The 27779-nt window shown below is 37.0% G+C and overlaps 1 protein-coding gene and 1 pseudogene across 2 annotated transcripts; both read right to left on the bottom strand.

Annotated features, from left to right (window-relative positions):
- On the bottom strand, positions 1-27371 carry C6H5orf34 (chromosome 6 C5orf34 homolog). The gene is made up of 13 exons (XM_003277752.2): positions 27034-27371; positions 23045-23276; positions 22476-22565; positions 19662-20308; positions 17578-17673; positions 16284-16407; positions 8376-8467; positions 7125-7194; positions 6298-6468; positions 5793-5887; positions 4210-4308; positions 1496-1536; positions 1-408 (listed from the first exon to the last, which is right to left on the bottom strand). The coding sequence occupies exons 2-13, from the start codon at positions 23237-23239 to the stop codon at positions 215-217; spliced, it is 1914 nt and encodes a 637-aa protein (XP_003277800.2). The 5' UTR covers positions 23240-23276; positions 27034-27371; the 3' UTR covers positions 1-214.
- LOC100588799 lies at positions 8633-10393 on the bottom strand (annotated as a pseudogene). Its single transcript, XR_004030423.1, has one exon. The product of XR_004030423.1 is annotated as an elongation factor 1-alpha 1 pseudogene (transcript).
- Positions 27372-27779: the final 408 nt, after the last annotated feature.

Below are 27779 nucleotides of genomic sequence, written 5' to 3' on the forward strand. Positions count from 1 at the left end.
GTTCAAAACTTCAAAATAGTTATTTATTATTAAAATATAAATACATATTTTAAGTACAAGTTAAATAAAAATACCTTCAAAGTTAAATGTCAGTTCTTTCACAATCATTGTGCAGGGGTAATACGTACAATATCTTGGCTTACTAGTAATTTTATACCAGTCACTTGAAACAAAATCCTTAAACTTTAATAATATGTTGCAATAATTCAATTTTTCACTTTTTAGAGTTTGATAGAAGACAGTCAATATCGTGAAGGATTTCAGAGGTTTTTTTCAATGCTATTGATACTCTATTTTCATTAACTTCTCCTAGCAAGGTTTCTGAAGATCCTGGTTTATAATGATCAAAAGACTGTTCATTTTTCTTGTTAGAAATCTGGTTTAGGATACCACTATTCTCTAGTAGCACTAAGTTGCTTAGTTAAGGAGGTTTTCCCCACATTTTTCACTATATAAATATCTTTATATACAGAAAGCATAGGCTTCATATTAAAATATTTCTCAGCTGGAAGACCTCTTGGATTCAAAATACAGTTGGAACTGCAAGGCTTATCAAGTCTGCTCCTTGTAGATGAAGAAACTAATTACAGTATAAGGGAGGGGGAAAGAGAACAGAGTGTGTATGTGTGTGTTTGGGTGGAGGTTTGGTGGTAAAGAGGAAATGAAAATTTCAGTAACATTTCTTTAAGTGAAGAAATGATATGGGAATTAAAGAGTAGGATGACAGGATTATAAGGAATCTGTGTAGTGTCTATTTTTAATTTAAAAAGATTTAGAATGAAAAACCTGTTCACTACAGAACTTTTTTTTTTTTTTTTTTTTTTGAGACGGAGTCTCGCTCTGTCACCCAGGCTGGAGTGCAGTGGCGCGATCTCGGCTCACTGCAAGCTCCGCCTCCCGGGTTCACGCCATTCTCCTGCCTCAGCCTCCCGAGTAGCTGGGACTACAGGCGCCTGCCACCACGCCCGGCTAATTTTTTGTATTTTTAGTAGAGACGGGGTTTCACCATGGTCTCAATCTCCTGACCTCGTGATCCACCCGCCTCGGCCTCCCAAAGTGCTGGGATTACAAGCGTGAGCCACCACACCCGGCCCACTACAGAACTTATTATTTGAATAAGATTAGAGAAAAACCACAAGAGAAAACAAATTTAGATGAATTGGGTGAGAATGTACAGAATGAAATATTTCATTAAAAAAAGAGGTCTTAAACAGTTAAAATTTTATAATATAATTAAAAGCCTCCAAAGGAGACCTTAACCCTAATTAACTGTTCTTTGCCCAATTTAAACTCAAAGAAAGGTAAAAATGTTAACATGCTATACCTTTTATGGACAAGATCCATCTTAAATTACAATCTTAGGTATTTGCTGACTCAATAAAGGTTAGCAATATATTAAGTATAGATTAATATTCACAAAGTACTGAAGTCATGAATTAAGCCTAGAATGAAACAGAGTAATTATGTAGGACAGTGCATTCTGTTTAAAGGATACAGTTAAACTTCTGTATCTTTTCAAGTTCAGAAGCAACAGACCTGTCCAAGGAAAAAGAAAAAAATTCATTCAGTTCTTTTGTATTCATGGTATTTCAAATAAGCATACCTGACTTTTTTTTCATAAAGGTTAGAATTTTAAATGGAAGAACGCAGAAGAATTCTCTTTATGTTACCTTTATTTAGCAACAAATCAACTTGACTCAACTGATACTGAGTGCCTTTAAAGGTAAGTGAATAAAAGTCTACCCCTTGTAAATCCAATTCAAGGAATTTGTAATCAAATATTGACGTTTGAGGATAATGGGCCTTCCTGTTACTTCTTAGTACTAACCTAGCATACACTCTACTTTCCTCCCTAAAGTTTACTCAAACTTTAAAAACCTACTAAAATTCCATTCCTTCTGTGAAAGAAGTGCTCTCTCCTTCCTTGAATTCCTATAGCATATTAATTAATCACATACTTATTTGTAATATCTTCTCTTGAACTATTTAACTTCCTGCTCTTCCTACCTAGTTTCTCTCAGAAGAAAGGGTTTTTTATTTTTCCGTACTTGTGCATATATTAAGACCTCATTTATATGGAACTCTTTAGGAATGGATGGTATGGGAGATCCAAGTTTTTAAATAGTTGAATTACGTGTCAAAACAACTATTTTTTATTAAATTCCTTCTGGAATAGACTACCTACTTATTTCATTGTTTTTTTAAGCACAAAGGGTTAACATGATAAACATTGGCTCTTACCATGTTCTATAGAAATATAGTGGGACAACCGGTATGGAGTAGAGGGTTAATATATACATCTCCAGCAGAACCCCTAAGTGTCTCTTCTTTATCCTTTTTCTTATCAACTTAGAGTGAAATATGAGCAATGGCATACAACTACAAACTGTAACTTGACTAGCTCTCTGCAAAATTAATGAAGACATTAGTCCAAAATATTCAAGTCACTAGAAAAATCTTCACAGTTCGTAGTAGGGTGTGTGACTTGTCTGCTTTATTGGCTTTACTACGACAGATCACATGCACCTCCTTATCAGCTTGTACTCTTTTCCCTTGTACTCCAGCCTATGGATAGAGAATGAAAAGAAATTTCATAATTTTAAACACCTGTGGCAAAGAACTTAGATACAACTTACTCCAATAACCAGCTGATTGTTCATTATTGCAAAATGTCTTTTTTTTTTTTTTTGTAAAAACCCGACACATTTTTCTGGATGTAAGAAACAATACCTTTATTGTTATTGCTCACATAATGAATGAACTTTTTATGAAACATGTACAATTTTTAACTAAAAAGTTGAATTAATAAGCTAATAATGGAGGGTGTGGTGGAAAAAAATACTAGAATACAACTTAGGTAGCTTTTTATTGTACAATCTTGTTTCTTCCTTCAACCTACCCGCTTTGATAAGAAAAACCGAAGTGGAGATACCTAAGGCTTTATAAGGGGAATGGAACTACTCCTCAATTTCTTTATCTTGCCTCTGCTGTTCCTAGTTACTTTCACCTTTAGCTGCTATCACCAATCTCTACTTGCAGTTTTTAGTGTGTATTGACAGCCTCTTCTCAGCTTTCAAATAAAAAGGCTGATGATATTTTACAAACTGCCAGCTAAGCAATGGTGAAGTGACGGTTTTATAGACAAGTACAATTTTCCTTCCATCACAATTGTTTTTTGCTACTTACTTTGGCAACTTTTCTGCTTTCAAACAGGCTACAGCTAAAGGATGAGGGATCTGCAAAGCTGGATCCTTAGATACCTGAGATAGTCAAATAACGCTTACTGATATGATTTGATTTGTTCTAAGAAAGGACTTAGGAAAAGGTAACAAAAATTGGCTTAATGTTTACATTTTGTATCACTACACTATGTCAGGTCCCCTCATAAAACTTACTTAAAAAGCTTCCCAAATTGTTCCTGGTATCCCTGTCTTCCCATATATTCAGGTTAGACTCTCAGTGACACTAATCTTCGAATGACCTTTCTTCCTATCATTTTTCCATTTAGGACCTTCTAATTCCATCAGGTCTGAACTCCTATTTATTATAAGATCCATTCCTAGCCCTCAAAACTCATACTATATACTAATAGATAGCATATGTTCCATAAAAACTATCTTCTGTCTCCACAGGCGAAAATATCCTTTTTACTTCTGCCCTTATTTCCTCCCTAAAATGTCTTATATTTTCACAAAAAGTTCCCTTGAAGCCCAGTTCTAGTACCCTGCACACTGAAAAGCACACAGGAGGGACTAAAATACTTGCTTTATTTGATCTGCCAGTTAATTTGGGGGAAATAACTAATATGACAAATTATTTAAAAATCAATGTTCTCTGAAAGCTTATGTTATTAAACCTTTTATTTCCTTCAACATTACTAAAAATTTAAGAATCCCTTTTAAATTTTTCCATAAAGTTTTCAGGATGAATTTGTCACATAAAAAGAGCCACTCATTTTCATGTTAAGTTGTCAATGCAAGGTTTTCTTACCTTTAGGTAAAATAGAACATGATGAAATGTAATAAATTAGATGTCTGATTAGAAATAAATTATTTTCAAGCTTAAGCTATCAAAAATACTTTAGGAGTTAAACATATTCAAAACTAAGAAAGTTTTTTTTAGGAAAAAAAGTCTCAGTTTACTGTTTGACATTTTAATTTTTTTAAAGTATTAGCTCTTCTAAACAGATTAAGTTTAAAAGAAAAATACCAATTTCCTTGGAGAACAGAAGATGATGAATGAGTGGGCATCTCTCTGGGACTAGTCTGGGTCAGTCTCCTGCACCATGATGTTACTGCTGTCACATATCTAAAGTGAATACATTAAAAGAAATACTTGAAAAATGAATACATTATAAAATTATAAACCAATGTAAAAATAATTAGACAATTTGGGAAAAAAGGATAAAGAAAAAATGTTAAAGTGAAGCATTTACTGGGCAATTCTCAAAATATTTTTCCCTGGTCATAGAAAAGCCAAGTTTTTTCCATTATTCATCAAGAATAAAATGATTTACTTATATTTGTGATTAATACAAGTGACATTTAAGAATCAAAATAAAGGTGATATTTGGATTTCATTTAAAGTTCAATTTTAAATGTTCTAATTCTTTTAGTTTTTCAAAGTAAAATGCGTTTAAGTTTTATCAAAAAATATCGACACATAATAAGACTAAGTGAGCATTTGCTTACTAAAATTTAAACCAAAAAACACCTGCTAATGCATATACACATATGCTTGTATGCATATGTATAATTATATGTAACTTACTACGTATCTAAAACAAGTATCAAGTTTAATAAAATGAATGATCTGAAATGATTGGCTGAATCAACAGAAATGTTTGCTAAAGAAACTATCTTTTTTGAGGCAAATCATTAATAGCAATGAATGAGCACTTAGACTGAAACACAATAAAACCCAACAGAAAAATACATTCCAGAGGTAATAAAAAGCAATTCTTTTGTGAATATTCTCAAGTAAAATCACTAAAATGTCAAGACTATCACAAGTAGAATTACTGTAAAAAATTAGATAAACCAAAAGAAAAAAATTCATAAAAAGCTGAAGAATCTTCCCCATTTTAAGAGTAATCATTGGGTAATTTTATCCACTTTATAGAAATATACACAATTTTAGTTATTTGTGGTTGCAAACCTTATTTCAAATTGGTTAGAGGATTAGTTAATTGTTAACACAGCTGACCATATCCAGCTTCCACAGCAAATCAGTATGTCTATAACACATTTCATTTTGAAAAGTTACTTGAATACAAATGAAATGATTAAAGCTGACTTGAAGGCTGGGCATGGTGGCTCATGCCTGTAATCCCAGCACTTTGGGAGGCCAAGGTGGGCAGATCACCTGAGGTCGGGAGTTCAAGACAAGCCTGATCAACATGGAGAAACCCCATCTCTACTAAAAATACAAAAATTAGCTGGGCATGGTGGCACATGCCTGTAATCCCAGCTACTTGGGAGGCTGAGGCAGGAAAATCGCTTGAACCCAGGAGGCGGAGTTTGCGGTGAGCCGAGATCGTGCCATTGTACTCCGGACCAGGCCACAAGAGCAAAACTCTGTCTCAAAAAAAAAAAAAAAAAAAAGCTGACTTGATCTATTTAGTTATGCTAAACACAAGTACAACTATCAACTCTGAAACGACTGAAATGCCTTCATTATTATCCACATGGAAAAACTAAAAATATATATAACACTTAAATAATGCTTATTGCTTCTTCTCTGTTAGTTAAAAGTAAAACATAAAAATAATTTTTAAAATTGCTTTTCAGTACCTTTCATATGGTTCAGGGTGTTCAATTTGAATTAACTGATCTTGTCCATCAGGAAAAGTTAACTTACACCAACCTAAGTTAAGACCTTGATTTACCTTAAGAAGTGGAAAAATAAGTTTTATCATTTTAGAACTGCAAAAAAGAACATAAATAACCTATTCTAACTTCATTAACTTAAAGAAATAAGTAGAGGAATCATTAAAGATGCAACAGTTTAAATGTTGTTTACATGAGATATGGGTGTTATGTAACCACCACTCATATAGGTAATTATCAAAGCAAATGAAAATACTAATCCCTTTCTCTATAATCAGTTATCTTTAGAAAAATGACTATTTGTCAAATCATTCTGATTTTTGCTAGGAAATCCAAAGAGATCAGTAAAGCCTCTTGACAAATTTTATACTTCAAAAAATGAACTAAAATAGTGTGGTACTTTATTTTCTTTGTTCTGTTTTCCACAGATAACCAATAAAAAATAGATCTAAGTCTGAAGTATACCCACCTTTCTCTTCTCAATAGGAGAGCTGAAATTCCAATTTAGGGTTAGAGTAATGCCATCTAAAAAGATAGCATGTACTTTGTCATCAGAGTAGGCAAGAAATCTTCCCACATTGGGTATGAGTGACTCTTTCAAAACCAAAGGCAGTATATTGCTATCATTTATCCCACGTACCTAAAACCAAGTAAATAAAAATATCAGGAAATAGAGTTATCTAAGAACAAGATTTAAATGAATATTAATGACTCTAGGGCAATTTTGGATACTTATTCAGAAGTCGAATATTGTAAAATCCTTATATTTTAATTTTTCCAGAAGTGGATACCCATAACAGTCTTTTTTTCAAGCAGATTCAGTTCTAATATCTTTGTAAAGTCACTGTTCTCCTCTGAACTTTACATCTATTATAGACAAAAATTAGGAGCTTATAGCTTTGTAATTAAATTAATACAGATACAGAAATCAAAGTCTGAGAATCACTTCCTCCAAATCAGCATTAAGGAATTTATTTTTACGGCTATGAAAATATAGAACACTATAATATCATGGTTTATAATGACTAATGTTTTTACATACTTCAAATCCAATCAGTTCCCCTATCCTTTCCTCTTCATGAAAAATAAAAACAAACCATATACAATAAAACTATAACATAAAAGCCTGAACTTTCAGCGCTTGTCTACTAGGTAGGTATTTTTCTGACTACACCAACATTAATGTTACAAGCATTTCTCACATGACTTAGAGGAAAACTGTTTGAACTCAAAAGTATGGATACAAACAATAAAACAATTTAAAAATATCTTGCTTTTAAAATAATTTTAACATACCATTTTCCAGCAGCATATACGATAGTTATGGCTTAAAGAAAGTCTCATCTTCACACAATGTTGAAGAATTCTATGAACACAAAAAATACTAAACATTTGCAAATGACATTTTCCAATTCTAGCAACCCATTTTCACTGCCATACAACATTTTAGATGATCAGTAAATCATTTCCATTGAAATGTGTTGGGAACTCTTTTTTTCTCCAGAAATCCTTAAGCCCCTAGAAGGGAACTACTGTTGTTTCCCTTTGTGCTAATCTTACCTACTTAAGGCTATTCCTTTAATTTTTAGCAACGAAATGGTTCCATGGACAGAATTTTCAGGAACTCCTTTTTAAGAGGTGATAGATTCACACTGCCTGGAAGGTTTCACATAGCCTAAAAATGGTAGGGATGCGAATCAACTATCCCTAGGAAATCAAATTACAGAATATGCTTCTTCAAATCTATTTTGGAAATTGCTTGTACATAAATTTATAAAAAGAAACAACAGTCCACTTGCATTCTTCTGGGTGTTATAGATTGAGAGAATTTTAAAAACATATGAACCAAAGAACCAATCTATGCTTTATCATTAGTATATTCTCAGAAATCTATTACTCTGAAGATAATAAAGAAGTATAGGGCCAGGTGCGGTGGCTCACGCTTGTAATCCCAGCACTTTGGGAGGCCGAGGCAGGCAGATCACGAGGTCAGATCGAGACCATGGTGAAACCCCGTCTCTACTAAAAGTACAAAAAAATTAGCCAGGTGTGGTGGCGGGCACCTGTAGTCCCAGCTACTCGGGAGGCTGAGGCAGGAGAATGGTGTGAACCCAGGAGGCGGAGCTTGCAGTGAGCCAAGATCGCGCCACTGCACTCCAGCCTGGGTGACAGAGTGAGACTCCATCTCAAAAAAAAAAAAAAAAGAAGTATAAAAACTTTAAATGTAACATCAAATCTCCAACTTGATTTCAAGGAACAATAATGATGCCACACTTATGCAGTGAAAGGGCACTTACTTCCTCTCAGCACTTGCTCACCAAATATGGATATTTCTCCATATTTAAATTACAAACCCAGAAGTACTCTTAATAAATGACATAAAAATTACATTATATAAATTATGACACCAAAAAAGTTGACAAATTTTACCGAAGGCATATATTTCCACTGTACCTGCCAATTCTTAATCTTATCGTTAATCACAAGAAAATGTGCCAAGATGTTTAGACATATAACATTTTATTCAATTGAATGGGAAGAACTTACCTTGTTGCCTGTTTAATTAGAGAACGGACAGAGAATGGACTTCCTGGTCTATCTGGAGGAAGGTTATTTACTGAGTAAGTTTTCTCTTCTCTCTGAAAATTAGTTAAAATGAAAAATCTCATTAATAATAAATTTTGGCCTTTATTACTTAGCTGTTTTTCTTTGAAATAAGTTTTTACAATAGTGACGATGAGTAGATTTTAACAAAATAAAGCCCATAAAACCATGGTATTTTATGATGCTTTTTCATTTTCCCATTTTTTTTTCTCATTAAACTTTTTTAATGGGTCTCAAAATTCTGTGACAAATTTTTGGTCAAGTTGTTTCCATTAAAAAGTACTGATTTTAAAAACTAATAACTTAAAACTGCCACACGCAAAAAAGAAAACCAAAGTGGTCCATAAAACATTCTCCTTTCCTTCTGAAGGTTTTACGATGCATTGTTACCATTAACCAGTCTTTTACTACTAAACTTAAATGGCCAATTGAAACCAACAGTTCTGAGACAGTTCTTCCACCACTGATTAAGAGTGGGGTGGCAGGTATTAGGGATAATATTCATTTGGCCTTCTGAGCTTTCTGGGCAGACTTGGTGACCTTGCCAGCTCCAGCAGCCTTCTTGTCCACTGCTTTGATGACACCCACTGCAACTGTCTGTCTCATATCACGAACAGCAAAATGACCCAAAGGTGGATAGTCTGAGAAGCTCTCAACACACATGGGCTTGCCAGGAACCATATCAACAATGGCAGCATCACCAGACTTCAAGAATTTAGGGCCATCTTCCAGCTTTTTACCAGAACGGCGACCAATCTTTTCCTTCAGCTCAGCAAACTTGCATGCAATGTGAGCCGTGTGGCAATCCAATACAGGGGCATAGCCAGTGCTTATTTGGCCTGGATGGTTCAGGATAATCACCTGAGCAGTTAAGTCAGCTGCTTCTACTGGTGGGTTGTTTTTGCTGTCACCAGCAACGTTGCCACGATGAACATCCTTGACAGACACATTCTTGACATTGAAGTCCACATTGTCCCCAGGAAGAGCTTCACTCAAAGCTTCATGGTGCAGTTCGACAGATTTTACTTCTGTTGTAACGTTGACTGGAGCAAAGGTGACCACCATACCGGGTTTGAGAACGCCACTCGCCACTCGGGCAACAGGAACGGTACCAATACCACCAATTTTGTAGACATCCTGGAGAGGCAGGCGCAAGGGCTTGTCAGTTGGAGGAGTTGGTGGTAGGATGCAGTCCAGAGCCTCAAGCAGCGTGGTGCCACTGGCATTGCCATCCTTATGGGTGACTTTCCAGCCCTTGAGCCAAGGCATGTTAGCACTTGGCTCCAGCATGTTGTCACCATTCCAACCAGAAATTGGCACAAATGCTACTGCGTCGGGGTTGTAGCCAATTTTCTTAATGTTAAGTGCTGACTTCCTTAACAATTTCCTCATATCTCTTCTGGCTGTAGGGTGGCTCAGTGGAATCCATTTTGTTAACACCAACAATTAGTTGTTTCACACCCAGTGTGTAAGCCAGAAGGGCATGCTCTTGGGTCTGCCCATTCTTGGAGATACCAGTTTCAAATTCACCAACACCAGCAACAACAATCAGGACAGCACAGTCAGCCTGAGATGTCCCTGTAATCATGTTTTTGATGAAGTCTCTGTGTCCTGGGGCATCAATGATAGTCACATAGTACTTGCTGGTCTCAAATTTCCACAAGGAGATATCAATGGCGATACCACGTTCACGCTCAGCTTTCAGTTTATCCAAGACCCAGGCATACGTGAAGGAGCCCTTTCCCATTTCAGCAGCCTCCTTCTCAAATTTTTCAATGGTTCTTTTGTCGATGCCACCGCATTTATAGATCAGATGGCCAGTAGTGGTGGACTTGCCCGAATTTACATGTCCAATGATGACAATGTTGATATGAGTCTTTTCCTTTCCCATTTTGGCTTTTAGGGGTAGTTTTCACGACACCTGTGTTCTGGTGGCAAAACCGTTGTGGAAAAAAAAAGCCATTTTCCCATTTTTTAAAAATATAGAATTCATTCAAAAGTTTTTTTTTATGTTTTTTTTTTTTTTTTTTTTTTTTTTTTTGAGACAGGGTCTTACTCTGTTGCCCGGGGCTGGAGTACAGTGGCGCAATTACAGCTCACTGCGCCTCTGTGGCTCAAGGAGTCTTCCCACCTCAGCCTCCCAAGTAGCCAGGACCACAGGCACATGCCACCACACCGGGCGAATTTTTTAAGTTTTTTGTAGAGGCGAGGTCTTACTATATTACCCAGACTAGTCTCAAACTCCTGGGCTCAAGGGATCCCAAAGTGCTGACATTACAGGCATGAGCCACTGTGCCTGGCCCAAAAGTTACATTCTAAAAACTTATAACTTATTGCACAATTTAAATATTAGCTATATTTACATTAACGTGGTAACCAAACTAATTTTCCTACACATTAGCAGGAAATTTATCATGAGCCACCCCTTTCCCTTAAGACAAAAAGAAATGGCCATATAGATTTAAAAAAAACTATTTTAATTGAATGAATATACCGTTTTGCTACATTAATGGAAGAAATACTGTTACAGTTTGTGGAAGAAAAAATTATTTACAGTCTGAGGTTATTGAAATTTGAAAAAACATGTTATTTTAAAATTCTTTCTGAATTTCCTCTTCCTCAGACTTGCTAGTGTTTCCCAGAACTCTGTCTCCAGCCTTCTCTTCTGACTTCTTTTTAGATAATCCTAAAAGGGTCCAAAGCTGTGTTCACATTAAATATCATAATAGCAACAGCTAATATTTGTGGAGCAGATACTATGTGCTAGGCACTATCCTAACTCACTTTACATGGATTATCTCATTTATTCCTCAAAATAATTCTGAGGTAACTATTAATGCTTGTTTTTCAGATGAGAAAACTGAGACTGAGGGCTAAGAAACAGTAGAGATCCGATTTAAACCACCAAGAGAGTGCAGCTCATACTCTTTACCATTAGGGGAAGAAGATGGGCTTCCAAGTCAGACAGATGTGGATTCAAATCGCAGGTCTGCCTCTTACCAACTATAATGATGAGGAGGCTATACAACCTTTTGTAAGCCTCAGTGCCTGCAGCCTGTGAAATAGGGATACTGCCTACCATCCAGATTTATCTGAGGATTAATGATATAATATACATATGAAGTTCCTGGGACAGAATTTAGCATATAATAGGTACCAAACAAAAGTCTCTGTCCTTTTATCTTGGTCTACAGAACTGACTATCTAAATCTCTATTGGGCTTCTCTTTTGGCTATGAAAACAGACACCTCAACATCACCATGTTAAAACTGGAATTAGTGTCATTTCAAAATTTGCACTTTCACTTTCTCTACGCTGTATTTACCTTTGGTATGTCATTTATCACGTTGTTCCCTCTACCTAGAACTCAGTTCCCTCCTCCAGCACCGCCCTTTGCCTGGCTAGCACCTGTTTTTCCTTCCATCTCAGGGAAGCCATTGCAGAGGTCCCACAGACTAGAAGAAATCCCCTAGTTATGTCCACAAGTACAGTTCCCTCTAATCCTGCCTCTTGGTTTTAAATACAACTTCAATTTAATAGTTTTTTACTTAATGTCTGTTTTCCCTGTTAGAATGCAGCTCCATGAAGGAAGAGGCTGTGTCTGTTTTGCTCATGTCTGTATCATTATCATTTATTAGCAGAGTGCTTAGCACATGGGAAGCACTCAAAATACCATATTTTAATTATTCATGTCTTTCTCTACTGGATATTGAATTCCCTCTGAGTTCTTATTTCCAATATTCTATTTCATCAACTCTAAAATGCTCATTTTTCACAATTTAACCTCTCTGAAATCTGGATCCATCTTACAATTGTGTCTTATAATCTATTAGGTGGGGGTTGAGATATAGTTGAATTTTAATAATCTCAAATCCTTAATTGACATCTCATGGTAGGTGCAAAAGAAAAAAAGCCATCATCAAAAAAATTTAGATTTGATAAAAATTTTGGTTTCACACAGTATTGGGCACCACCATTCATTGATTAATAATTTGGCATCCCTTTCAACTCCTTCCTCATCCTCCGTGTCCAGTCAGCAATCAGTTCTGTCTCCTTAATATTTCTTCCCATTTTTCCTACCATTGCCTGGCCTTCACTTGAACTACTATACATGTCTTCTGACTGGTTCTACAGCTTCAAGTTTTACCTCTTTCCTACCCAGTTCATCTTCCTCTGAAATAATCTAACAAAAATCTGATGTCACTTCCCTACTTGAAATCCTTCAATGGTTCCCCAAATGCAGTGAGGTTTCTCTCGCTCCAGTTATAAGCTGGCCATCTTAGTGATCTGGCTTCTTCTCTGGACATTTCCTCCAGCATCCCATCTATGTTTTGGCCTAACAAATTACAACATTTTTATTTCCTTCAACATTCCACACTCGCCCCAGGCTCTTGTGTCCAGTTAGGTGCCATTTATAAACTGTTCTAAGAACCAGCAATAATAATGTGTTGAATAAGATAGGGCTTAACTCTAGTGTGGCTGATAATGAACAAACATACATCATTAAGAAAATGTCACCCAATATTCAGTGCTTTGAAGAAAAAAGATGAGGATGTCATGATAGGGAGTGTCTTGGGTAGCTTCTTTAATTTGAATAGTCAGGAAAAGCCTCTGTGAGGAGATGACATTTAGATAGAAATGGCAAGAAGCCAGCCATGCAAAGAATTCAGAAAGTAAATTGTTCCCTTAGCTATATGCTCCTCCTACCTCCATCTGTCTTTTGTACAACTCCTCCTTTGGAATTATAGATCCTAGCTTAGCCAAGTTTTCCTTCAGGAGTTGTTTCTGGAGCCTCAAACACTGGGTCACATGCCATTTCTTATGTGGTCCCAAAGCACCAAGTTCTTACCTCTATGGAAGTACTTACACTGTGAGTACTTGTCAATCTTTCCTATTTCAATTTTTAATTACACAATAAATAATACATTACGTTTTTGTTAAAAAAAAAGTTAAAAAAGTATGAAAATCGAGTCCTCTCAACTTCTCTTCCCTCAAAAAATCCCACACTCTTTCCCAAATGTAGCTACTTCAGTGTGTATTTGCCCAGGATCCTTTCTTGTGCTTGTGCATGTGTATTACAGAAAGTACTATATAGGTATGGGGTTTATTTTTTGTTCTTTACAAAAAAGATATCATTGTATGTGTTCTAACGCAAGTTTCTTTATTTGCTCAACAATATCTTTGAGATCTTCCAGAATCTATTACTCTATGCATCGACATCTACCTCATTCTTTTCAACTACTGCACACCATTCCCGTAATTTGATAATTACAACTATTTCACCATTTCCCTATTAATGAACATTTATTTAGGTTGCTTTTGATTTTTTGCTGCTGCAAATAATGCCACAAAACACACCCTTGGCCATGCTTCTTTGAACACATGTGCAAATATTTTTCTAGGCTAGATATGGAGAAGCAGAATTTCTCATCAATTTCATTTGATGTTATCAAATTGTCCTTTACGAAAGCCAAACCAATTAACACTTCAACCAACACTATGAAAGCACCCCTTTTCCCACACCCTTCCCAGCAGAAGATGTCATCAGTCTTTTTAGTTATTGACAACTTGGTAAGGGAAAAATGTTATGTCATTGATATTTTAATTTGCATTTCCCTGATGCAAGTAGTTAAGTTGAATATGTTTTCAAATATTATGACTTTTTAATTTACATTATCTTTTCTATGGCTAAATCCATTTTTTACCCTTTGCCCATTTTTCTATTAGGGATTTTGGTTTTTTTGGTCTATTACTGATTTGTAGTGTGGAATATCTTCTGGGCCTTTGCTTATCTTTTTAACAGAAATTCTAAAATTTTTTTTAATTAAAAAAATTTTTTTGAGACAGAGTCTTGCTCTGTCTCCTAGACTGGAGTGCGGTGGCATAATCTTGGCTCACTGCAACCTCCGCCTCCCAGGTTCAAGTGATTCTCATGCCTCAGTCTCCCAAGTAGCTGGGATTACACACATGCACTACCATGCCTGGCTAATTTTTGTATTTTTAGTAGAGACGAGGTTTCGCCATGTTGGCTGGGCTTGTCTTGAACTCCTGGCCTCATGTGATCCACCAGCCTTGGCCTCCCAAAGTGCTGTGATTACAGGGGTAAGCCACTGTGCCCAGCCTAAATATTTATAATTTAACATAAGTTTGAAGATCTCAAGCTTGTCAAACTTTTCTTTTATGCCTTCTGGTTTCCTGTATTCTGCTTAAGAAGGCCTCCTTTACCTAGAGATTTTAAACATTGTTCTTCTATATTTTCTTCTAACACTTACGAAGTTTGGTTTCTTACATTTAGCTCTTTAATTCATCTGAAATTTATTTTGGAGTCTGGGTTAAAGTAAGGAGCAAACAACTTTATCCCAAAAAGAGGGTCAATTGTTTCTAAACCTTTGCACTAAAGCAGAGAAGGATGAATGTGTTGCACACAAAGGTTGGAGAGTGAAGCCCAAGGCAGTTTTAACCCAAATGCTTTTTAACCCAAAAGCTCATGCTTCTACTCCATGATATATTTGCTTTAGTATAAAAAGCAAATTATATTATTTAATTCTCCAGACTGGGGAGTAGGAAGCAATGTTATATCACCCCCTCCCACAACAGCTTTTAGTATAATTGAAGCTCCAGGAAGATACACTCCTTTTATCTTGCAATTTTGCAAACCCTCTGATATACAGCAGTCGGCAATGTGACTACGCATACCTACTCTATTTGCTTGCTCACTTGATTGTCTGATGTACTATATACACACACATATACACATATATACATATACATGTTACTGGGCATGCTTGTATCTCATTTGCTTGTTTGCCTGTCTAACTGAACACAAGACTGTGAACTCTTGAGGGCAGGAACTCTTCTTCGTCTTCATCCTTGTCAGTGCTTACCAGAATGCCTGCCAAAGAGTTACTGTTCAATTAATATTTATTTACTAAATACTTTCCTAGAAATAGGCCCCAGTTGGGAATCTCTTCCAATATATACTAAAGTATTTATGAAGAAAACAATATTTGGTTGGGATTTACTTAAAAATAAAAAGGGAGTGGAGGGAGTAGCAGGAAGTATAAATGAACAAGATGGGTGATGGGTACATAGGGGTCCATTATATTTGTCTACTTTTGTATATGTTTGAAATCTCCATAGTTAAAAACAATCTCAATTTTTAACACTATTCCCTAGGCATTCTGATAATCTGATTAGTATTTAAATACTCCATTCTGTAATGAAGAGAGAAAACATACTTATTTTGTTCTAGCATGCAAAGTAGTGTGATACTATAGTGATTGCTGTGAAAGGGTGGATGTCAAATATCAGAGGGGCAATAAGCAAATTAAAACTCATTAACAAAATATTGACATTATTAAGACTATGGGCTGGTAATTATAGCATGTTATGTTTCACTGTTTTCAGCAACAGAGAACAATCTTGTTCAACCGTCTAGTTGTACATAAAGATTTAGAAGTTAAGAGGTGCTTAAAATACACAATTACATGATGGGGAAAAAAGAATGTGCTTTTGCTTTTCAATGTACAAATATTAATTCAAAGTAGTGTATTAACTTGAAGTAATGGTACTGGTTTCAGCATTTTCCATCGATAAAGTCTACGACAAAAGGAAGTTTCTGATTTAAACACGAACTGCTTAGGCAAATGGAGATAGCAGGTGAAAATACAGTAAAAATAAGGTGGTTAATAATTACTGTACCAATGCTGGCAGTAAGATTATATTAATTCTCCAGACTGGGGAGTAGGAAGCAATGTTATATAATGACCAAATTTCCCATATATATTTGGAATTATTTAGAAAGAGCTATACAGCAAAACTCTTCTTGAGTTGAGTTCATTGTTGGCTTACCTCTTCTGATCCTTCTTGAATGGAATAATAAGTAAAATAGTTCCCAAAATAAGCCCCTTCTGATTTGAAAACAGATCCATCCCCAGAATAAATCTCTATTGAGTTCATATTTTGATGGGTGAGTCTAAGAAAGAGAAATAACCATTAAAATTTTTTTTCCACTTGAGATTAAAACATGCATGAAGATAGTCATCAAAAAACAGTAACAAAATCTAAGCAAAGCAGCACAGTCTTTTTGCCTGTCCAGTGAAGCAGATAATTTCATATTCTGAACCCAACCAGCTAAATTAACTCTTTCACAAAAAGATAAATAGAATTGGTTTATGCATTTATTTCAACAACTAAACTAAGAGCTTCTGGAATTCAGGCATCTTGACTTCTCATCTTCTTGATATCCCCACTGCTAATCACAATGCTGGCATATAAGGGTCACCAAAGCAATGTCTATGGCATACGAGTTAAATACAACATTTCCAGAGCCTGAAAATAAATAGATTAATGAAACTAGTGGAATCAATACTTTATGGATAAGATTAGCCATCTGCACAAGGGGCTATCCCTAAGAAAAGGTGGCTGTACCTGGAGCAGCCAGGTACAATCAAGGTACTGGGTATATACCAAATAGAAACTTAAGCCAAGTTAATTTTATTAACATATATGTTAGAATATGTTGTTAGAAGGAATAGGTCTTCACATAGGAAAAGGAGAGCCCCCTCACTCTCCAAAAATTCAGCAGTGCTCTTCTAGCATTTTTCATGGAAGTGAAACTCTCAAACTGGCTAACACTAGTATTCTAGTCACTAGAAGGGTGTCCTTTGTTGTGGGGTAGGGATAATTCAATGGAACAGTGCTGGCACAGAGCGGCCACTCAATGAGTATTTGCTTTGTGAATGAAGGCTAAAATCTCCCTTAGGTGATCTAACTTCTCTTATTCCATGCTCAAGCAATTCTGTTTTGACTATTTCAAACAACTTGATCCTCCAATGCTTGGAAGGGGTATCCTAAATAACTGATATGAATGTTACATTCACTAGCAAACCAATCCCTCATTGGCTTTGGAGGTACCACATAAGTCTTATAAAAATGGTTAATGTGAGTGAGTCACAAGATGCTTGTGTGCACTAATAACATTAGTTTTGAGACCTGTAAAACTCAGGATCAAACACAAGAGCACAGTTGGCCCAACAGAACTATGTCCTCTTCTGAGAGTCTGTCTACAAGGCTAGTCCCATCTTCTCTGTGACATCAATAAACAGCTCTAACTCCAACACAGAAGCCAACACTGGTGCCTTACCTATATGTAACACCTTTATACCAAACCATTTTCACTAGTTCAGGATAGGAATATTCATCAGATTGTCTCTGTAAAAGTGAATCACAAAAATTCCACCTGTGAAGGATAAAATACAAGCTATTACTTCTGGTTGCTCAATATAATTGCCTTTATAAGTCAACAAAATGGTGCTACTGTAACAGGATTAATTTCTTGTTTAACTCACTAGATCAAAGAATAAAAATTAATATGAAGGTATATTAATGAAATGTAAAAAGCAAGTCTTTTTCCATGATTTTTCAGTATTTCCAATAATCTCATTATTGAATCTCAGCACAATTACATAAAGTTTTACTAACATTTAAAATTTAGCCTGGATTCGCTAGGCACAGTGGCTCATGCCTGTAATCCCAGCACTTTGGGAGGCCAAGGCAGGTGGATCACGAGGTCAGGAGTTCGAGATCAGCCTGACCAACATGGTGAAACCCCGTCTCTACTAAAAATACAAAAATTAGGCATGGTGGCATGCGCCTGTAATCCCTACTCAGCTACTCAGGAGGCTGAGGCAGAAGAATCACTTGAACCCGGGAGGCGGAGGTTGCAGTGAGCTGAGATCGCGCCAGCCTGGGTGACAGAGCGAGACTCCATCTCAAAAAAAAAAAAAAAAAAATTTTACTAAAATATCTATAGTGGGCCAAGCACTGTGCCATACACACTGTGGATATAACAACCAAAAAAAGGTAGACATGGTCCCTGCCCTCAGCAGGGACGTCAAATAATAAACATTGAGTGCAAAGAAAAGGCAAGTACTGTATGCTACGGAATTGTATAGGACTTAACTTGTTTAGAGTCTTCAGGAAAACCACTCTAAAGAAGTTAGGTTTAAGCTGAAACCTGGAAATGAGCACAAGTTAGCCAGTTGACAGAGAGAAAGAGAGAGCGCTCCTGAAGAGTAAAGAGTAGGTGCAGTGGTCACAGAGTGCTTGAGCAAGCATTTTAGGGATTGCTGAAGTCCAGCTTAGCAAGAATAGAGAAAGCAAGGGCAAGAGTAGTGAGAGAGTTGAGGATTACAGATATAGGAAGGGACCAGATCACAAAACACCTGGTAAGCTATGTGAAGGATCATGGATTTCAACCTAAACATCATGGTAAGTTATTGAAAAATCATTACTTTTGAAGCATAATTCCCTTTTGATGTGTACTCGTAATACTTTTCTCATTCTAACCAGATAATCATGACAAGCCTAACAGTCATTCCCATATTTTTGTTTTAAATAACAAATGTATACTCAGAGATTGCCTGGGATCAAATCTCAATTTTACAAGTACTAGCTGTGTACCTTTCCTCAAGTTATTTAACATTTCTGTGTCTCAAGTTCCTCTACATATAGGGATGATACATTTTTTGACTTCATGGGAATGCTTTGAGAATCAAATGGGTAAAGTCCAACAGTACCTGGCACATAAGTGTTTTGTAAGTGTTAGTTTTTATCATTATTATTTGCACTATTTATGCAAAGTTGATGTTACAAATCTACAATCCTTAATGGAGTTAAAAGTTTTCTACTTAGCCTTACAGAAGCCACTCCATGTGTACCCCTTTTGAAAACAGACGTATTTATAGTCAGTGAACCAAAGACAGGGGCAGCCTCTGAAGCTAGGTATGGACAAAAAACTGTGTCAGATCCACACTCCAGCAAGCAAGGTCACGGGCTCCAGTGAGCGGCAGCAGGTGCTCCCCTGGGCCCACAGAACCCTGTGCGGACTCCTGTCCTATCATTTAGCATACTTTAATAATCTTTTTAGGTACAGTGACCTTCACTAGATTCTACGTTGCTATAAAGCAGGGACTGTGTCTTAGTCATCTCTGCAGTTACTGGACTTAGCACAGTATCTAGTGTAGAGTCAGCCTTCTACATTCAATGCATGGACACAGAGTAAGAAACATAAGCAACATATCTGCTAGGGAAATTATTTACTATCAGTTAAAAGCAAAATTTTGGATGAGATAAACTTTCCTTGTGAATGGTATCAGATAAAAAGAATATTATCCAGGTTACGACTGGTTCTGATAAAAGCTTCATGAATAGCCATTACTGCATTACCTGTGTAGGTGTGGGACTGGACAGCTGAGTGACAGGGCCCTGGGAAGAACAGAAACCACTTCTCCTCTTTCCTCGGAAATATCAGAAGTTAAAAATCTACTCTGAGTTATATGTGCATCAATTTTAGACATATTGCTGATTTTATTATGAAAATGAAGTGCTAAAGACAAAGGATATTTCCATTCCTCTGGACAGGCAGCCACAGACCAGCACTGCTTGACCCATGTGTATACACATGTGTGCTTTGTACCAGGCGAAGGCAGCTCTTCCCTGCCTTCAGTTCCATTTACACAACTCATCTTCTTTAAACTTTCTTTGGATTTCACAATCTGGCAATGAAACTCATTTTCTTTATTCTTCAGTCTCTGTCCTGATAAATTTCCATGTACACAGATTTTGCCAGCTTTTTCAACTAGTTTATCTTTTGGGGCTTTATTATTTGTTTCTGACAACACTGCAGATGAGTCTGACTTCTGGCTAACTTTACACAAAAAATGTACTGTAAATTCATGCTGAGATCTGGGCAGGCAGAGGTATGCATGACCATCTAAAGATGTTATCTTCACAATGCCACTCTCCATATATATCATGGTACCATCTGTATCCAGACTGGGCCATCTCACTTCTGTGATGTCAATGAAGATACGCTGCAATGAGGGGGGAAAAAGAGATGGTGAGTATTTTCTGTTAACAGTCCAATTTTTCCATACATTTGATATTTAAGTATTGTGTAAGAAAGCTCTTAAATATTTGTGTTTTACTATCTGCAGAGAATGAAAAAATGGAGGGTCAGATCTCAGCCTATATATGATTTTCCAGAGAATATCTGATATTGTTAAGATTATCACCCTTAAGAAAAAGAGATGTAAAACAGACACAAAATGAGAGAAATGGTCATATTTAGTGTTAAATGTATTTTGGTTTTAAATGTACAATGAATTAGAGATAAACAGATTTGTACCCCTCCCCTCACCCTGCAAAAGTTTACTCTGAAAAAAAACTAGAAATAAGGGAAGACCAACACTATGATACAATATATTAAAAGCAATCATAGCTAAAAATTTTTCTTTAAGTTTTAAATAAAAAAAAAAAATAAATAAAAGCAACCATAGCTTAAATGGTACAGGACTAGCACAAAAATTATTGACAGAACAACTCAGAAAATTCAAAAACGAACTCAATCATATCTTAAAATGTTACATGAGATAACATAAGTTTTTCAGAGCAAGAGGGAAAAGAGAAAATTATTTAAACTAGTACTAGAATTACTGAACATCATTTGGGAAATTCTGTCTTGCAGGGTTATCACATGAACTAAATAAGGTAACATGTAAAAAGTACCCATCCTAGGCAGTACCTGGCACACCATACACTAAAATAAATTTCAGGAGGCTTAGAGGAAACTTTAAAGAAGTTTAATTACTCAAAGAAAAATTGATCTTGACTAATAACAGACTCATAACAAGTAACAGTGTTGGTTGCGTCTTTTCATATAAGATATAAACAGTAGATATTGTGTGAGAGGTTTTTACTGAATTAATTTTGCCAAGCATTTAGCATTTCAATTCCATTTATGTAAAACCTTACATTTACACAAACTATTGTCAAGAAAGCTTCCTAAATTTACCATGCTATCTATATGTACAATGTTAGGACACTAAAATTGAGAGCTGTATTTATTGACAGCAAAGCTGGTTTGTAAGGATGGTCATCAAAGTCCTCTTTTAGAATTAGACTATCTAATAATCCTGCTGCAGCACCAGCAACAAGCTAGGCAGTTTCAGTGACTCAAAAGACACAATGGAAAATTGCCATTCTAGGCTAAGTTACAACTTTTAATTTTTTATGGCTCCTTTGCCACGAGACAATATAAAATTACTCAGCCGGCAGGCAAGCATCTTGACAGCATAGAAAGGTAGCAGAAAGTAGTTGAGAAACAGAGTTTACAGAGTCAGACAGACTAGGTTCAAATCCTGACTTTGCCACTTAGAAAACTGCCATAGACAAATTAGGTAAACTCTCTAAGACATAATTTCCTTGCCTATAAAAAGAGGCTGCCGGCCAGGCGCGGTGGCTCATGCCTGTAATCCCTGCACTTTGGGAGGCAGAGGTGGGCGGATCATGAGGTCAGGAGATTGAGACCATCCTGGCTAATACGGTGAAACCCCATCTCTACTAAAAATGCAAGAAATTAGCCGGGCGTGGTGGCGGGCACCTGTAGCCCCAGCTACTTGGGAGGCTGAGGCAGGAGAATGGCGTCAACCTGGGAGGCGGAGGTTGCAGTGAGCCAAGATAGCGCCCCGGCGACAGTGCAAGACTCTGTCTCAGAAAAAAAAAAAAGAGGCTGCCATCTAGCCAATATACCTGTTTTGATTGGATGGATATCCATTTTGATCAGTATGGTGTTATTAAATATTTTTAATATTGTTCATAGTTGTTGGACATAGTAAACCCTCAGTAAATGACAGTTACTATTCCTAAAAGTCCAAATACAATACTATATAAGCAAAATAATAAAGGTCATACCCATAGTTACATATCTCTACATTAACAAATATGCTGTTACTGAAAATGGTCACATAATTTCTTAATTTTGAGACCTCTGAGAATGAAAAAGTCACCAATTTAAAACATTCTAGTTATAATGCTTGGATACAAAGAAAATGGCAAGGGGATACACTATGTAACTTCAATGTTTTATAGCAATGTATCCCCAGGTGTCCTGAAAAAGAAAAAAAGGCTAAATATTAAATTACCTGTTTCTAGTTACTTGTCCTCAAATAATACTAACAAAAATGAAGTTAAAAAATTCACCTTTTTTCTTTCAGAAGGTATGATGGTTTCAGATAAAAAAGGGCAAGTAGCTGAAGAGTTTCGAAAATCTAGGGCTCGCTGTAGTTGCTCCTATGAAAAGAAATATAAAATGTAACCTTAATGTAAAATGATTTGAAAATCAATTAAAAATGACAGTACAGTATAATCCATAATACTTAATTACTTTTCATATTCTAGCCATGTCAACAGTATTTTGGTATTCAAAGAGTAGTTTTGGCCAGGCACGGTGGTTCACACCTGTAATCCTGGCATAATGGGAGGCCAAGATGGGAGGATTACTTGAGGCCAGAAGTGTGAGAACCAGTTTGTGCAACATAGCTAGACAATGCTCTACAAAAAATTTAAAAATTAGCCAGATGTGGTAGTGCACACCTGTAGTCCTAGAGTAACTCCCTTGTAAAAGGAGGTTGAGGCAGGAGAATCACTTGAGCCTAGGTGTTCGAGGCTGCAGTGAGCTATGGCAGTGCCACTGCACTCCAGCCTGGGTGACAGAGCAAGAACCTGTCTCTAAAAAACAAAAAAGTTGTTTATGTGATATCTTTACTTACTTTGTAAGTGCTAATGACAAAATGTGTCCTTTGACGAATTCTTTCTCGTTGTTCTAAAGGATGTGCTGAAACAGGTGGTGACTTTTCAAATAAAAATTCAGAGCCACAGGGAGAAAGTTGCAATGTGGAACCATCAACATATTGTACTTGTACTGAATCATCTTCATAAAGTACCATTCGCAGTTCGGCTGCCATTACTATGACAGGATAAGATATCCTTCTAAGTCAAAGACTGAATGAAATAGGAAAAACAATAGCACAAATAGTTCTCTTAATGTACAAAAGTTTTATCAAAATAAATGGGTGCATTTTCTAAGAAGATGACATTGCCATTGCATTTACTTTTGTTAAGAATACTAACTACACTTGATAAATCTGAAATGAATATCCTTAACAAAATGCCTTAATTAACCCCTAGAAGTTTACTCCAATGGAGGAACATAACCAAGAAGAGACAACCACAAGTGATAACTGTCTTTATAATTTTAATAGCTTCACTTCTACTGAAATTTAATTTTTGTAAATTATATGCTCATTATTTAGAAGCTTATAATTTCCAGAAGTTTACTCCAATGCAGGAACATAACCAAGAAGAAATTTTATTTCTTTTTTTTTTTTTGAGATGGAGTCTCACTCTGTTGCCCAGGCTAGAGTGCAGTGGCATTTTCTTGGCTCACTGTAACCTCCGCCTCTCAGGTTCAAGCGATTCTCCTGTCTCAGCCTCCTGAGTAGCTGGGATTACAGGTGTGTGCCACCATGCCTGGCTAATTTTTGTAATTTAGTAGAGACGGGGTTTTACCATATTGGTCAGGCTGGTCTGGAACTCCTGACCTTGTGATCTGCCTACTGCAGCCTCCCAAAGTGCTGGGATTACAGACATGAGCCACTGCGCCCGGCCTAAAGAAATTTAATTTCTATAAATTACATGCTCATTATCTCATTTTAAATTTCAAATAATAAGCAAATTCCACCTTTACGGTAAGAATGCAGCAAATTGTTTGTAATACAAATTCAAAAGACAGGCAGAAAGTAACTATTAGGCCTACGGGAAAAGGACTCTGAAGAAGAAATCCAAATACCTGGAATCCTATCTTTACCCTAGCATTAAAGAAATAGCTCTTTATTACTACTGAGCAACTTAATCTCCTATTGTCTTGGATTTGTCCTTATTTCGCTGCATTCAGTTTCCTCTTCTCTACCTCTAATCACCTATGCTCTCCATATAGCAGTGACAGAAGGGGAACTAAAGAGTTGGGTTTCATTCACACCTTACCATTTACTAGCTAGCTGTAAGTCTCAGGTTGTTCCTCATGTAAAATGGGAGTAGTAACAGGATTGTTGTGTGGATTAAAAGAGAAAACAAATATGATAGTGACCAGCACTGGGGATGCTGCCTTGCAGGCACTCAATCAATCTTATGAAATGTTTTTATTCCTTTCTAACACTAACCCCATCCCTTTCCACATTATCCCCTTCTACTACCCAGATGATCAAGTTTTACGTGCCAGAAAAAAATAACTTTCTATAGAAAACACTTCCACCACTTTATCCCTATTTCCAACCTATAAATAGCTCAAGTGTAGTATTCACTCACTACCAACCTTCTCTCCTGTCAGTCTTCAATTCACTGCAATCCAGCTTTCACCTCTATCTCTTTACTGACATTGTTTCGCAATGGTCGCCAATGTCTTCTTACACCCAATGACTTTAGTCTTCATCCTACTAAACCTCATCAACGTGTAACAGCATTGTCTACATTCCCTTGCACCAAACTCTCTTTTCCCCTACTTTTCCCCTCAACATTGGGCTGCCACAGTTTTCTTCTTCACTTCTACCTGTTTTTAATCATTCTTCTTCACCATTCCCTTAAATCAAAGATTCTTCAAGACCTGACCTTAGTCCACATTTCACCCCTTCTTAACACTCATGTCACTTTTATGCCCCACCTCGTCTTTTTTTTTTTTTTTTTTGAGACGGAGTCTCGCTCCGTTGCCAGGCTGGAGTACAGTGGCGCAATCTGGGCTCACTGCAACCTCTGCCTCCCCGGTTCAAGTGATTCTCCTGCCTCAGCCTCCTGAGTAGCTGGGACTACAGGTGCGTGCCACCACGCCCGGCTCATTTTTTGTATTTTTAGTAGAGACAGGTTTTCACCATGTTGGCCAGAATGGTCTCGACCTCCACACCTCATGATCCACCCGTTTTGGCCTCCCAAAGTGCTGGGATTACAGGCGTGAGCCACTGCACCCAGCCCACCTTGTCTTTTTTTAATCTTACCCCCTTTAATGTATGTAATCAGCTGTAGGTGATATCATCTGTAATCTTTGGAGGATATGTCAGGATATAAGTAAATATTTAACCACATGGTCTCTCCTGAGTAGATTCACACAATTCTAATTATTTTCTTTCTCTAGAGAACTTCTAAATGTACCTGACCTCTCACAGAGCTTTCAGGTGGCTGCCTGCTAGACCGCTCTCTATGTCCCTGTCCTATAGATAAATCAAACTTAACGTAACTAAAATGAAACTTAATCACTTCTACCAAAAGCAAGCTTCTGTAATATCCCCTAATTGCACTTTCACTCTCATCTCTTCTCTCAAATCCAGTCTGCATACAGTAGTACCCAGAGGGATCTTTTAAAATGAAAATCACATCTATCACTTCGTGGCTTAAAACCCACCAGTACCTTCCATTTCCACTTAGAATAAAATACAAACTCCTAAACTATAGCCTACAAAGGCCACACAATCTGGTCCTATCTACCTCTCCCAATGTCATTTCTCAACTCTCTCATACTTCTACAGGACACTTTAGATACATTGGCATTTTTAATGTTCTTTAAACAAGCGCTTTCCCATCTTTGCACTGTTCTTTCTGCCTGCCTTGTCTTTTCCTTGGCTAATCACAAGGCTGGTTCTTTATCATCATCAAGGTTTCAGCACAAATGTAACTCCTACAAGGGCCTAACGACCAACTAAGTTAAAGTTACTCCCAAACATCTCCCAATCATTTGTCATCCCTCTTCAAGTTTTTTCTTCATAGAATCTATCATCAAAATTGATTACTTGCTTTTTGTTTTCTCCCACTAGGATATAAACTCAACCGAAGCAGAGGCCTTATCTGTCTTATATTCAACAGTATCTCTGGCATCTAAAACAGTATTAGGCAAATAGTAATGGCACAATAAATATTTGAATGATGAAAAACAAGTAAATTGCTCCTCTTGAATTTGCAATTTGAATTAATGGTGTCTCATTATTAGTAGCCAATATTCTAAAACTTGACTTTCCACTCCATGCCCCTGTAACAAGTCCTGTTGATTTTCTGTCTTCGGAACCTGGCTCTCTCTACTTCTTTCTCTTTTTCAGGCCATAGACTCTCCAACTCCTGCAACTGTCTGGAATTTCTTCTCTCTCCAATCCATCTCTAGTATTGATGTCATAGGTAACTTTCCACAAGTTAGACCATACCAACTGCTTTACATCACCTGTTTACGTACTTATCAAATGGCAATATAGATTACAGATATATATATATATAAACACACACGTATATATCGGATATGTCTACTTGGTATTTTAGGGGAAGAAACGGGTGCTGATACATAGATGGAAGACATTTTCTGATTCCAATTTGGGAAAAATAGTCTATCTTTGGCCAAGTCTTTTTCTTTTCTTTAATAGCTTTATTGAGGCGGTTTTCTAATTTTAAATAATCAAGCATACACAAGAAACAGTGTAATGACTAAGGTTCTTGGCATACCATAGAAAAGCATAACCCGGCTCCAACCCACACTGCCATTCTCATCTCTACAGTCTCATTCCCGCTTGCGTTCTCATCACCCAGCACATTACGTCAGGGTATGTTTAACACTCAAAAATCCACAAGTCTGTTCTTGATATGAATGAGAATCTCATTTCTTTCAAAATGCTATAGTCTCTAGTTACAGAAGGAGCCTGATCAAAACCACCACCAAAAGTCTTCCACTCACAGCAGTTCGGAGCCGAAAAGTTGCGGAAATGAGGCCCAGCAACGGTCCCTGGCTTTGATTTGCCAAAACGCTCTGGAAGCCGCAGCGTCGGCGCCTGCCCACGACTGCTTCTTCAGGGTTTTCTTGAGTTTGACAAATTACCAGCAAGTGATATTTCCTGAGGAAAGAAAAAAATCACAACCCTAGAGGAATAAGGTGGCAGGGAGAGTGTTTTGGCCAAGACGCCCACCAGGCAACAGGAAAGCGGAGACAGCGCCAACTGTAACTACTAGGAGAAAGCGCAAACAGCCCAAGAGCGGTTCAAACCAGCGCCCTCAGCCGCTTCACCGCTCCGCAACAGGGAATACAGGAAGTCCCGCCCCTCTACGACAGGGAGGGCCGGAAGTCCCGCCCCTCCACTCCGGAGGCTGCCCTCGCTGCGTTCCCTGCGAAGGCAGGAAGGGGAGGGGTGGTTCCTTGTTCGGAATCGGGTTGGCTCCTCTTTGATTTTTATTTCTGGTGTCCCACGCAAGAGCGGTCCGACCTGGTTGTATTAATAATAAAGGCTGTAAGGATCAGCCTTTTGAACGGTCCAGCCGAGAACTAACCACAGAGCGCGTTTTAGTGGAGTGGTACTTATTTTTAAATAAGCTAAAAAACGATTATACTTCAGTAAAGCTGTTTAAAAAAAAAAAAAAAAAAACTTGGCCAAAGATGGAGAACTCTTCCTGATTTGGTATCAGAAAATAGGTCGTCTATGTATCTGT

The sequence above is a fragment of the Nomascus leucogenys genome, chromosome 6 (assembly GCF_006542625.1).
Source record: "Nomascus leucogenys isolate Asia chromosome 6, Asia_NLE_v1, whole genome shotgun sequence".
In the NCBI taxonomy this organism is placed as follows: domain Eukaryota; kingdom Metazoa; phylum Chordata; class Mammalia; order Primates; family Hylobatidae; genus Nomascus; species Nomascus leucogenys.

What these genes read in the sequence shown, in the direction of transcription:
- C6H5orf34 (XM_003277752.2), bottom strand. Translation starts at nt 23,239, where the DNA reads ATGGCAGCCGAACTGCGAATGGTACTTTATGAAGATGATTCAGTACAA. An exon ending in CTAATTAAACAGGCAACAAG is followed by an intron (nt 7,195 to 8,375) that starts GTAAGTTCTTCC and finishes TTGTGTTCATAG; the next exon opens with AATTCTTCAACATTGTGTGA. An exon ending in CACCCTGAACCATATGAAAG is followed by an intron (nt 4,309 to 5,792) that starts GTACTGAAAAGC and finishes TATTCACTTTAG; the next exon opens with ATATGTGACAGCAGTAACAT.